The sequence below is a fragment of the Mytilus edulis genome, chromosome 12 (genome assembly GCF_963676685.1).
Source record: "Mytilus edulis chromosome 12, xbMytEdul2.2, whole genome shotgun sequence".
Taxonomy (NCBI): domain Eukaryota; kingdom Metazoa; phylum Mollusca; class Bivalvia; order Mytilida; family Mytilidae; genus Mytilus; species Mytilus edulis.
In genome coordinates, this window is record NC_092355.1 from 55,029,731 (window position 1) to 55,044,260 (window position 14,530).

The 14,530-nt window shown below is 30.7% G+C and overlaps 1 protein-coding gene across 2 annotated transcripts; it reads left to right on the top strand.

Annotated features, from left to right (window-relative positions):
• Positions 1-386: 386 nt before the first annotated feature.
• LOC139497282 (uncharacterized) lies at positions 387-13,957 on the top strand. 2 transcript variants are annotated; one of them, XM_071285466.1, is made up of 9 exons: positions 387-688; positions 1,216-1,290; positions 5,087-5,149; positions 5,785-5,864; positions 6,676-7,014; positions 7,551-7,663; positions 10,281-10,449; positions 12,373-12,486; positions 13,676-13,957. In XM_071285466.1, exons 3-9 carry the CDS (start codon positions 5,103-5,105, stop codon positions 13,690-13,692), a joined length of 879 nt encoding a protein of 292 aa, XP_071141567.1. In that variant the 5' UTR covers positions 387-688; positions 1,216-1,290; positions 5,087-5,102; the 3' UTR covers positions 13,693-13,957. The 2 variants fall into 2 exon arrangements, with proteins under 2 accessions (XP_071141567.1, XP_071141566.1); XM_071285465.1 differs by having other exon boundaries at positions 399-688; positions 5,043-5,149.
• The last annotated feature ends 573 nt before the right edge of the window (positions 13,958-14,530 follow it).

Sequence of the window (14,530 nt, forward strand, 5' to 3'; positions counted from 1 at the left end):
AATGCAAAGTGTATTATAATCAAAGAAGCATTCATATGCAGTCTCCATTGAAAACAAATGTCATAATGATAACCCTGAAAGATAATTCTTATTAAATTGTTAAATTAAAACAATGATTTACCTTATAAATTTAAATTCAAAATACAAAGTAATATGACATCTCTTTTACCAAAATGACCGCAAATATTTAATATACAATTGTATTTGTAGTTATTGTTATTTAAAATTAAAAAAAAATATGTTTGGGAATAATATCTGAAGTGTGTTTTGGAAGGAAATCAAAATTATAATGATTGGGAATAAAATCTCTGACGCAAAACGGCCTATGTCTTGTCGCTAATGGTAAATACAAATACAATGATGAATTAATTATATTAAGTGATTTTAACTGACAAAATAGTAGAGAATAGATCTGTTGTTGAAAAATGATGTTCCATAACAGTCCGTAAACTTGTGACGACGTACTCAATACCTTCGTTGTGACTATCTTAAATTATCTCTTGGAATATCTGCTTTAATAACTGCCTTGCTTTTAACAACCAGGTAAACACTGTGATACAAACAACTATCAACTAGGCATTATATCCGTCGTATGAAGATATCGTGGAAATTTGTTACATATAATTGGAACACCCAGATGAAATCATCCCCTTAGTTTCAACGTTTTTTATCTGGATAAAAAGAAGACGTAAGTCAGTCTATGGAGTCTTTATTTCAAGCTCGATATAAAACATGTGTTCATTATTATTTTATTCCCGTTCATGATTAAGTTTGCTTACAAGCATTATTGAAACATATCATAATTATTTGTCTAATACCACCATTAAGATTTAAAAATACTCATAGAAGACATAAGTTCGAGAAAAGGTTATGTCTCAAATTCAATAACCAGATATTTTCTTGTATTTTAATACAAATCAATGAACTCGCTAGACCAAAAGAGGCTTTGTTGAAAGACCCATTGGTGGCCTTCGGCTGTTGTCTGCTCTATGGTCGTGTTGATGTCTCTTTGACACATTCCCCATTATTATTTTCAATTATATTTGAATTGTGATTAATGCACTATCATGAAATAAAATACAAAGTAACTGCGATAAAAAAGACAACAACCTTAAAACGACATAAAATAGTAGTTCGTAAAAGGTTGTATTGTTTTTAGAAAGAATCAAGTATCATATTGTAATATAGTCTGTGTACTTTCTTTTTCTTATTCAGATGAATAGAATATCTGCTGAATCATTTTAGATTATACATTCGAAAGAATAACGCAACAATCGATGAACATAAGAAGTAACTGTTTTTTTTAAAATGTTCCCCTATTACGTATACAGATTTGGATTATAAAATGGATGACTTCTTAAACCAGGTAACCAATTCTAATTTTTGTTAGGAAACAGAAGACGTCAATGAAAATTGAAGAAAATATGAAAGAGAAAAATATCCGTGCGTATTATATATGTTGTACATTTTATCTGAACATAGATAACATATTTGGTATAGTAAATAGGATTCTCTAATTCCTCATCAATTTATCCCTTTCTGAACCTATTGTCTAAACAATTTAATTAACGTGTTGTTCGTTCGATCTCAGTTCTTCATTGGTTAAAATCCGATTATGATGTCGAATAATCTTATTTTCCTCTGAATTTCCTATTGTGACGGCATGAAAAAGGCGACCATGCCTGATGACGTCACATAGAAAGAACACATCTTTTTGCAGATCAGTTGCAAAGAAGCAATAAGTTTGCCTGCGTATTGTTTGAAAATCATTAGAAAAATAGATTCCACTACTAAATCTCATGTAATACGATATTTATCCACTCTGTACAGTTAAATTTAAAATATTTAAAACGCTTGGCGAGCCTCGCGTATTAAATTTGAAAATTTAACTGTCTCGAGTGGATAAATATCGTATCACACTCGATGCAGTGGTATAATCTATATTTATCAAAATTCACGATGTCTGTCAGAAAGACAGTTAACTATATTTGCCGATATTTATATATTTTTATTGAAATTTTATAAATCAAAATCTAAACGGGCACAAGCTATCGAGTTATATGACAATCGGCACTCTCCGACGGTTATCTCAAAAGTTATTTAGATGACTTCTTGGCTAGAATACATATCTAATATATATATATTATCGAATGCATGCAGTGATATCTGTTTATTTCAGACTTACATAATTTGAAAATAAGTTTTAGTATGTTATAAATCAAATCGTGAACATGAATTTGAAAGCTTGTTGTGCCTTTAACACAAAGCCCTCGATAGAACAGTAAAACATAACACAAAAAGAAAAAAAGACACTTAAATAGAAAAATCCTAAAAGTTCTTTGAGAAAATGTTTGAAAAAAGGACGCACGACAGGAAAACCTATAAAACATTTCAAAATCACTATTTAACCAAATCTTTAAAAAAAGACGTAAATAAAAACGGGTAAAAAGACAGATGAAGGCAGAATAACCGAGTATTTCATGGAATGAATGCGTACTCAACTTGATTTACTTCCAGGAAATAAAAAATAAATAGTAACTAAAATTTATGTCAATTATTACAAATGTGTTTGTCCATCTAGTATGAACTCTTTGGAGTCGAGCTTTATGATAATGTTGCCTTTCGCTAAAGCCGGGAGAATGCCTTTTGGCATTAGAAATAGGAAAGGAAACAAGCTACGGTAAGTTTTATTTTTTAAATTTAAAATTAGACTTTTGCTATTTTATTTGATAAATTTGATCATTACTAGTATTTACAAACCTGGTCGTGTATGTTCATTGTTATTCAACGCAAAATAATTATTTAAGATACCTGGGACGATCTCATTTCACAAAGGATTTCTATTGTCTACTAATTGTACCTCGAACTTATAGGTCTTTAAGTTGAGATTCAATGTACTTAAAGTTAATCGGGCATGACTAATTAGATACGCCCTCTTAAAATCAGGGGGTTTGAAATAGGATCGGGAAAAAACATCCAGCAAAATACCATAATTTACAAAAATTATTTAAGATTTTTTTAATAAAGCGCTTTTGGTTGCTTGAATATCACCGATCAATAGTCAAACGGTAATTTGTGGAAATAATAACCTGTCCCGAACCGGGAGATGTTGGCTGCAATAGGAATTTAATTATTAAAAAGTCCATATCTCATTTACTTACAGTAGCTGTTTTTGATTGTTGATTGTAAATTCATGCTGTTTTGTTTATGTTATTCGTCTATCGTGAAGACAAAAGAGGGAATGAGGGCTAATAGCTTAACTTACGAGTTCGATCATCATGGTTCAAATCTATTCAATTACGGCATACATTTTACCTCTAGCAAACGCTCTGCCTTATTGATAAAAGTGACAGTCTAAATTTGTAAGCATTTGCTTCAGATTGATCCACTTTGCATCTAGTCGTGAATATGCATGACATATTTGCCACTGAACACAAAGGAGCAATAAATTAATCAGCTTAATTTAGTGATGTGTATTCATTTGTCCTCAGTTGATTATTATCTGAAACAGTTTTCCAATTTTTATATATTTCATTTTTATTTACATTTACATTTTTAAGCGTTAATCTTAGCATTTCTTCCATCATTTTTCTCTTTGCATTTTTTAAACATTAAACGTTGTCGTAGTACACATCAGGGGTTACATTGTTTATTGAGTGGCAATAACTCATATATTGAAGCGTACAATGACGGCTGTCTCGTCTAGGTGACAACATTTGCTATTCAAGTTTATTTATATCTCAGGCTGGTATAATAGTTGTCATAAAAGCAAAAAAAATTATAAAAAATGTTGACAACAATTTATAAAAGGATTCAACTTATTCTGGGCGTTTCAATTTTTTTTATATTGCCTTGCTGATCTGTTTTGTTATATTTGTTGTTAAAATCAGCCATGCGACTTATTTGAAAAGTTTTAGATGACCTTTCTTGTTGTTTACATTTTTCAATCATTCAACTCGAGTGTAGATCGTCTTTCCCTCAAATGTTTTTAATGTATAGAAAGCATGAAATTCTCACTACACAAGGCATCGGATATACATTCCCGGACAAAGCTGCGTATTTATATATCCGATAAGACAAACGAACGCACCCATTTAGCAAGGGTATACTGTGGGACGGGAGAGGTCCAGAGATGTCAATTTTTCTATACCCAAGTGAATCATTTGGTTTTGAATAAAAGGAGGATATACATTAATGCGACAGCAACCCAAAGAAACAGATAAATCAAAATATTTAAAGTCAACATTCAGTCTTATTTTTTTTATAGAAAGATGCGTATACAGAATAATAAGCTCAAAACCGACCCATGACTAAATAATAGTTATACGGAGTTAATTCAAAACCATTTACCGTCAAATATTATATATCCGAAAAGGCACATTTGATTTAATATTATTTACCGTCAAAGTTATATCCCAACAATCACAAGTGTTTGGTTGAAAAATTTCACCTGCCCTATTTTAATTTTGATCGGTGAAAATTGAAGAAGTTGCAATATAAAATAAACCAGTAACAGAAAAACACTTCACTGTATATAATATAACGGTAAAATAAGTGATAATAATGGATGACGACCAGCAACAAATAAAATTAATATTTAGGACAATAACATGTAAATATAATAAGAGTATTAACCCCGTTTTTTACAAGACTGACACGCTGAGTCGGTTTTTGTATTGTGTAAGTTCACAAGATATTAGTTCGCAGGAGGAAAAGTCACCCGAATTGGACACATTTCCGACTCTGAGCCGGCCAGTCTGCTCTTACTCTCTGATGCCACGTGTTTAGCGTTGCAATAGAATACAAATTTAATTAACGTCTTTGTTTGACCCGTTCGGGATTCAAACAAATGACCTCCCGCTCTCGAGACGAACACAGAATGTTCACAGTTACTAAAGCTAGCTAAAGATTTCTAACCTAAATTGGATGCGTGAAATGATGTTGTAAACTTCACGTAAACATCGATGATCGCCTTCAGGGTAGGTTTTATGGATCAAAACTTTTGATGAAAAACAATGTTGTACCTAATAACCAACATGTAGGCAATTATTGTTTATACACTTTTTAAAATAATTGTTTATCTTAGTAAAGTAGGAGTACGAATGTGCATTCTAAGACCAAATAGAAGATATCGGAAGAAGATGATCAGGTAGAAAAATTAAAGTACAATTTAGTGTTGCTTTTTTGTATTTTTTTTCGTTTTTCATAACTTTTTGTTTTCTGTTTGTTTCATCTTTTTTTTAGGTTCATTAATGGTATTTAATTCTTATTGCTATTTTATTATTACATTAGCTTTGACATCTATTCAAGTTTTCTTATCTGTAAATGAACGGAGTTTTGAATATAATCGATTGCCTTACACAACTTTAGATGTCCATGTACAGACTTCAACTTATTTTCCACCAACCATACGACTCATTCATATATTCGAAGAAAAAAAGGTTAAGAAAACAATAAAGCCAAGAGATGGTCACTTAAAAGAAATAATGTGCATAAAATGCATGAGAAAATCTATGTTTTTGTTTGTGAATTGTATATAAAAAATAAACATATTCTCTCCATCAATTCTTCTGAATATATGCAATTAGAACCATCTCCTAACCAGTTTCTTTCTATTTGAAGTTAATGCGATTTCGATTTTTTTCGCGCCACTAATATACTCGGGTATATTGAATTAAGTGAAAACATGTTTACTATATTTATATATCATATGAACAAAATCGGTTTGAAGAATACGTCGTTTTATAACTTTTTTTATTTTCATACTTCTTTTACATATTAAAGAGGACAACATGATGTTTTATACAGGATGACATTGTTTTTGCTGTTGATATCTGTATTAGGAACATATGCTCACGGTTCAGGTAAGTTTTGTATATTATACAAACATTACGTTTAAAAAAAATTTAACAACGATTATTATACATTGATGTTTCTGGATTTTGTGCTCGTCAATTTCAGTTCACTGTTGTACTAATTTATATCATTAAAGGAACATTCGCAAATATTTGATAAAACATACCATTTTTTAACCCGGTTTTTATTAAGAAAATGCGTAAAGACCGATAGATTTTCTTTATATCAAATACACGTTTCTTTTTAACGGACGCTTTTTTTGGAAACAAAGTTCAGTAAGACGCAATCAACACAAGCTAGTGCAAATTAATTGTGTTTCGTTTCCACAAGACTCATCGGTTCACGAATACAAGCACAAAAAAAAAACACACAAATTATATCAAACTATAGATTTAATTGGTTCAAAAATGAAGTTAACAATATTCAACATTAAATTAACATAAGAAAATTGAAACGGCAACCACAACACTACATAATTAAAGAAGTCTACATTGTAATATTGATTTATACCAATTCGTTCTTTTAAAATATGTATCTGAACCTACTTCTAATTCAGCAATGATAGTTCGTGTTGCTCAGTCTTTAGTCGTTTTTGAAGTTGTTTTGTAGAATGTTGTTTTCGTCCTGGTGATGATGGTGTCTTTTCGGCTTACAAGTCTTGCTTGTGCCTCCGATATCGTTCACCTCTTTTGAAATGAAACTTCTGTTGAATATATATAATATTCTTACGAGTATACATGTAGCATTTTGATAGAATAAAATTAAATAACATATTCTGCATTCATTTAATGTTACAGAATCAAAATTTGATATTTTAAGTTACAGCAGCAATTGTGACAAAACCACTTGTTTTTGGAGAGGATGTGACGTTTCAATGCCTGTTCAATGGTTCTGAGTCTTCTTCACCACCAATTACAAGTATAATGTGGATAAAAGAACCAGACAAAGTGCCGATTGCAAACAGAGGCATAAATGTATCGACAAACAAAACAAAATATACACCAACTTTGTACAAGGAGGGCACAATGTATATGTATATACTCACTTTGCACAATTTCAACTTCACAGATCTTGGTACATATATATGTGAATTTGACTTTGAAGACGCTTCAATAACGTTTGCAATGGAAAAAATGGACAAAACTTTATCATTTGTGTGTAAGTATAAGAGATACGAAATATACAAAGGTTTTTAGAACTTACCCTGACATAGTACGCCAGTTTTTAATTGAGTTCGTGCTCAGACTTTTGTGTTCTATATTGTGTTTTGTGTACTGATAGACTTTTTATTGTTCAGCCATGGGATTGTCAATATAAAAAAGACGATGTGGTATGATTGCCAATAAGACAACAAGAGACTAAACGACACAAAAAATTAACAACTATAGGTCACCTACGTCAGTTTCCTTTTTACTTATTAGTTTTAATGTCCTTTTGGTTTCTTTCGTCCTCGTTTTATTATATCATAGTTAACAGCAATTCTGTAAAACACGTATTGGATGAGGCACTGCAAACGTTTTTAAATGACTTCTGTCACAAGGAACGTGTGTATTGCTAAATTTGATAAGATTAACAAACACTAAATTACGAATTATAGTTTGCGTTGACAATAATTTGATTTTGAAAATTTGATAAATTTCTTAACTTAGATTTTTTTATTTTTTAAATTTATTTTTATTAATTGTATATCAAAGATATTCCCAATCAGAGTGATGTAGTTTTTAACCTGACTGCACTCGAGCCAACTCAACTTAATATTTGGATACAGAAGATATACCCACAACCGAAATGCACTGTGTACTACAAAGTATGTATTATTTAAATTCGATCGGTGCAACGGGAAATAGTGTAACCGTTCACCAACTTTTCAATTATTTGAATAGAAATACGAAGAAGTATTAGGACTGCAATTGAAACAACTATCTTTCATAATCAAATGATCTAAACAATATGCAGAACAAACATCACATCTATAAATGCAAAATTATTAAACATAAAAAAATACTATAATGAAGAACAAATGTTACATTCTTAAACTTTCTTTTAGAATTTTGAAAGTGGTGAAAAATTCAAACAAAATTAAAAATGACCTTCGATTCTATAGACACCTCCACGAATTGGTTGATCCATATCATGTGCCTGTGTCTAAAATAACTAAGGACATGTTTTCAACGTATTATATTGTAGGTCACCATTCAAATCGTGTGTCTTTTAAGTACCGAACGTGACCTATTCCCGATTATGACTGTTTAGCTGAGTTTGAATCTGCATTGCTATGAGACGTGTCGCGGTATTTGTTTATCTATCGTTCATGTATTTAAAAGTTTTATTTGTAATTCTATTTTTTTATTTTCTATTCGATAGATAATTATTCACCAAGTTAATCATGTTCATTTGTATGATTTTAGTTTAAAGCAAATATGTGCACAGGATTTATATGTTTTAGAATAAAGGCCGATATAGTTAACATAGATAGTGCTGTTAATTGCACAATTGATTGTACGTACATTGAACGACAAATTTATGTGACGTATAAAATTTTCTGACGTCAGACACTCAAATCAATAAATGTGTTCGTAGATAGTAGATGTTTTTGTGTTCTGTTAAATTGTTCCTTTTAAAATTGTTAAACGATGATGACTGATGTACCCATATTTTGACTATTATATTTAATGTGTCTGTTTATTTAACGCATCAATGTAAAAATATCGGAAATTGATGAGACTGTCATTAAAGTGAGAGGGTTAGCGCTATAGAACCAGGTTTAATCCACCATTTTCTACATTTGAAAATGCCTGTACCAAGTCAGGAATATGACAGTTTTTGTCCATTCGTTTTTGATGCGTTTTGTTATTTGATTTTGCCATGTGATTATGGACTTTCCAAATTGATCTTCCTCTAAGTTCAGTATTTTTGTGATTTTACTTTTTACTTACATGATTTTATAATAAAATTGAGAATGGAAATAGGGAATGTGTCAAAGAGACAACAACCCGACCATAGAACAGACAACAGCAGAAGGTCACCTGTAGGTCTTCAATGCAGCGAGAAATTACCACACCCGAAGACGTCCTTCAGCTGGCCCATTAACAAATATACATGTATATACTAGTTTAGTGATAATGAATGCCATACAAATTTCATAATTGTACACAAGAAACTAAAATTTAAAAAAATTCAAGACTAACAAAGGCTTAAAAGTTCACAAGACTAACAAATATTCTTGTAATTGTTATAAAATACATCAAACAACCTGATTTTGATTCTTATCCAATGTTTTGAAATTTACTTGTGACATGACATTCGTGGAGTTGATACATTCGTGTAACAGACACACAGTTCGTTATTCTATTATGCTGTTTTTGTGTACTGTCCTTATTTAATTTCAGTTATTCGTTGTTATTCTGTGGTTTACATGCCGTAATGTACTATTGTACTATTGTATTATTTATTTATGTATTTCTCTGTCTTGAGTGTTCTTGTTTGTATTGAATTCCCGTCATGTAATTTGGTCATAAAAAGTAGTATATCCTACATTGCCATAAAGCGCAAGGTTTAGCTAGTCAGAAAACCAGGTACAACCCACTTTATTTTCTTAAAATATCAAGACTGAGACAGTTGTCATTCAGTAGTTCGTTTTAAGCGTTTAGAAAAATAACGCGAATATAAATCGACTTGTGTCTTTCCTTATTAAACTACATCAAGTAAATTATAAAACAACAACAATACATAGCCTCGCAATAGAGTAGAAAGGTTCAAAATGCGAAATAAAGTATCCGCAATAAGTTGGTTTACAGTAGTTTATGTGTTTCCCTTATAGGTTTTAGTTTGTAACCCAGATTTGTTTTCTCTCAATTGATTCATGACTTTTTAACAGTGGTATACCACTATTATCCTTATTTATACCACTAACACACTGTATCTAATCTTATTTTAGTCGTGGGGAATGTGTCAAAGAGACAACAACCAGACCAAAGAGCAGCAAATATATATATAAATGTTTTCATCAATCTTATAGTCCTGATAACTGACGGTTTTATCTCCCTTGATTATTGTTAATAGAGTGTATATAAATAACCTCATTACAGATATCAGGACAAAATTTTGTATATATTTGAAAAAAAAGTAATGTGCAATGAACAAATAAAATTCAATGTATAACAGATTTTCATTGTATAAGAACCAGTTTCTCAAATGACTATAATGATGAATAGAAAGGAACTTATATGGAAAAATATATTACCGAGGCCGCAATATCTGGAAAGACTGTACAAAAATATTGCAGTCAATTTATATATCTGCAATTCGTCTCATATGTATTGAGCAATATTAAAAGCCCTATTAATATAGCAAACATTATTATAGTTAAATTCTAAGACATCAGTGTTGAATTGCACCAAATTAATTGATTTCTATTTTTTAAGAACGAAGACATTACTGGAACAATCAAATATGCAATTGAACTTGGATTGACGGTATACTCAGTAAACATGGAAATTGTATTGAATGAGTGTAGTGGGAGTTTGACTATATCTTGTCTTATTGGCACTAGACATTTCACTGTTTCTAATTACATTCAACAATGCTGCAAAGGTATGTTCATTTACTAAATGTAACGTATGACAAGCAATCATACTCTCTGACCTATAATGGTTTACTTTTATAAACTGTAACTTGGATGTAGAGTTGTCTCATTGGCACTCATACCACATATTCTTATATCTACTTATATCTATAAGCTGTTGGCAATTTAAGTAAAATATATAAAACGCAAATTGCAACTTACACCTAAATGGTTTTGTCAGATTTTATGAACTTCTTCAGTCTTTTATATACTGAGACTTCAGTATATTTGTTGATGCTTGTCTTGATGAGGTAACGACAAAAATAAAAGTTGCACAATATAATGATATGATTATTAAAATAAAAATACAACAATAATTCATAATAAGGGGTTTAAAAGGACTTCCGGATATAAAATGGATAACTAAATACTTCTGTATCATTAGCCTAACAACATAACGATTGTCAGTTCGAATCTCCCACATTGCAGTTCGAATCTAATCTTAATAGACTCAGAATATCACAGGTCAGTGGTTTGATCAAGGTGCATTGGATTCCTTAACAAATAAACAGTTACCGCTTCGAAATTGAACAATATTACCGAAAAGGGCGTTAAACGTCATTCAAACAAACAAACGTTTAAAAAACCGATGTCATATGATAATTTTGCTTGCACTGATTAAAAATGAATAGTTTGAAGTTCTTTTCTCTGAAATCAGGTTTATGATAATCTATGTCAAGTTTGAAAAATAACTTCCTGTATCAATTCATAGATTACGTTTTACTAATCATTGCAATATATATTTTTTCTATGTATTTCCTGTTGAATTATGGGAGATAATTAGATATATTCGTTTTACATATGTCACTGCAATATCTACTAAAGTGATACGAATAGATATATAATTTCTTTATACATAATTTATATCGGCTTAAAAGTAGGGAGATAATTTGTTATAACCGCCTTGCAAAGTTTTTAATTCAATTACTTTCATTAATTACTTCTCACTGAGTCTAGATTTTTATTATAATAACGTTTCATCAAATAAGGGTAAACATGGTTTAATCAGGTGTGAATACTGTCATATACTTTCAAACAACGCAGAAGATCCAATGGTCATATCATTAATCAGTTTGGAGTTAAGGCAAATACAAGAATCGCGTACTTCAAATTGACCTTTGACGTTGCTATCAATTCCAATGTTCTAGATTATGAATCGGAAAGTCTTTTACGTGTTTGGTTGATAAGTGCGAGGTAAATATCGAAATACAATAGTATAACAAAACAACATAGAACACTACAGACTGATGAATACAAACTGCGGAGAACTAAATCAGAAATAGGTCGGGAATCCGAAAGGTTTATGATTTTGCTATTTTCCTTTGTCATTTCTATAGAGTTTGCCAAAAAAAAAAAGAAGATAAAAATGATATCTCAAACTCTAACTGAAGAAAAAAAATAGATGATAGAATGAAATCTGAGAAAAGGTGCATCATGTGAGGGAAAAAAGTTAACATTCTTTAAATATGTTATTTATTATCGTTTATCTGTCGTTGTTAGTATTAGCTTTTGCTTTTTTAAATGTGGAGTCGAGTATTGCCGAAGGGACATAAATTGTCGAAACCGCATATCTACACTATAGTCTCATTGAATTGTTAATTTTATAAAATTATCAACATTGTCGAATAGTTAACCGTTTAGGTTAAACCATTTGAAGCACATACCAATATTGTGTATATAGTCTACCAGTTTCGGATGTCATAAAAGACTAGGTGAGGACAGAGACGATAAAATGTTGTAAATAATCATCGCAGAACAAAATATGTGTTAGGTTTTGGTAAACACTGAGTCAACTTATTACAGGATTAAAAAAACTAATTGAGGGACACTTTTAATTCGTAATTGTTTAGAATATTTTTATTAGTAAACAGTGTTTTTTTGTCTTTTTTAAGGAAATGAATGTAGTACTACAGAGATAATAAATGCTCAAGATATTACATTATGTTCTTTACTGGTAGCAGTTATAATATTAGTAATGCTATGCCTATTCTTGAAGTGTCGTAAATGTGAGTATATTTTCGCCGGTTATGTACACTATATAACATTTGTATGTTATCTTTCAAAATAGATCATTTTCGTATTACTAATATTTTACTACGGAGTTTAAGATTTTTCAACAGTCTATGCTAGGAGGACATTAATTACTCGGCCAAGAAAGAGCAACTGAAAGAAATAAATTTAAAGCTTACACGCTTGAGGAAAATTACATTAAAAAAAAACCAGAAAACAGATAATTGTTCCTGCCTTATTTTTTCTGATTGTTGGATTTTACTTTTTATATTGGATCTTACCTGACCAACTACCATATGAACAAAAATGTCCTACCACAGAGTTGGTAATCAATCGAAAAAGTATAAAATCCGGAGGCAAAAGTCGTGTAAATAAAAAAAAAATATCCTTTTTTGCATTATCGCAGCTCGTATGTTTACCTAACTTGTCGACTATGCCACCTCTTTAGCAATAGCAACATGTTGATTTCCTGCAATATTCCTACGTTCGAAGCGCCTTTTTTGATGTACCTGCCGCAGGAACGCTCAAAGTCAAATATTTCTTAGCCAAGAGTGTATAGGAACTGAAACAGTTGAAGAGCTATATAACCATAAAAGACCTGCATAAAAAACCAATCTACATCAGGTCATAAACTTTATTTGATACGATTCGAGATCGACAACAAAAATAGACAAACTTCTAAATTCATACTAGTCGACTGTTTTCTAAACTTCAAACAGTGCTGTTAAAATATTTTCTCCTCGAATTAATCAACGTTTAAACAAATGCGTAAATATGCTGTTTACTGGTGAATAAATGCAAAAGTATTATACCACTGTCCAATGGTCGATTCAGCAAAAAACAAACTCCGAAATTTCCTTTTATATGATATAATGCATCAAGTTTATCATTAGCCAGTAACGTTACTACTAAAAGACCTTAATTTTTCAACCATTCATCAAAACTAACAAATGACAACTACAGTTCACATGTAATATAAAGGGGTAATATCAAGGATAACAATAATCGCAGCAACAAACTATCCAAGGAGCCGATAGTCGATTCAACAGTATCATTTAAAAAAACAAACTAATATTGAGTAAATATCTATTGAAATGTTTTTTTGTCAATCTCATATAATACTCTAATAAAAAAAAATGATCTAAGAAATACCGATAAACCACCTTAAACATATTTTATTTGCAGCATCAGATGGAGGTTAAAATCTAGAAAAAACAGCTTATTATGAGTGTAATAGCTAGAGTATAAACACTTGCAATGTTAAAGGCTGGATGTTGACATGTGCATATCATTGGATTTTGTTTGTCTAAAAATGGACATGATAATTTTTCTATTCCAGCGTTTATCTAGAATCGGATGAACAAACAATAAACGTTTAATCGAGATCTACCACTCAGAAATTTTTAACGATGACTCTTGTACTTAACATATTAGGAACAATACAGGAAAACTGAATATTCAAGAGAAGATGTTTTTTCCTTTTTCTCAATTACAATTTTTATAGTTTGATGTCATTGACGAATGTTGAGAATAACACATCATGCATTAAAAGTTAGTTCGTTTAAGTTATTTTGTTTAACGAAATATAAAGACAAAAGGATTTTAATGCGTAGATATAGAAAGATGTGGTGTGAGTGCCAATTAGACAACTCTCCATTCAAGTAACAATTTATAAAAGTAAACCATTATAGGTCAAGGTACGGCAATTTACACGGAGCTTTGGCTCACAGCGAACAGCAAGCTATAAAGGGCACCAAAAATTACTAGTGTAAAACCATTCAAATGGGAAACCAACGGTCTAATCTATATAAAAACGAAAACCGAGAAACACTTCTGAACCACAAACACATAAATGAGGTATGGATGTAACAGTAAAGGTTTACAAACCTGCTCTTGCATCTTCATTTAGCTATTAATTTGAATTAAGATAACTATGTATCCCATTTAATGAATAACAATATGAAAATGTTTCATAAATATTGGAATTTATAAATGCAAATCATGTGATAGTCTCAAGTGTGCAATATTTAAATATGAAAG

Coding starts and splice junctions, on each gene's coding strand:
- LOC139497282 (XM_071285466.1), top strand. CDS start 5,103: ATGTGCATTCTAAGACCAAATAGAAGATATCGGAAGAAGATGATCAG. Junction 5,150..5,784: donor TATCGGAAGAAGATGATCAG/GTAGAAAAATTA, acceptor TACATATTAAAG/AGGACAACATGATGTTTTAT. Junction 7,664..10,280: donor AATGCACTGTGTACTACAAA/GTATGTATTATT, acceptor CTATTTTTTAAG/AACGAAGACATTACTGGAAC.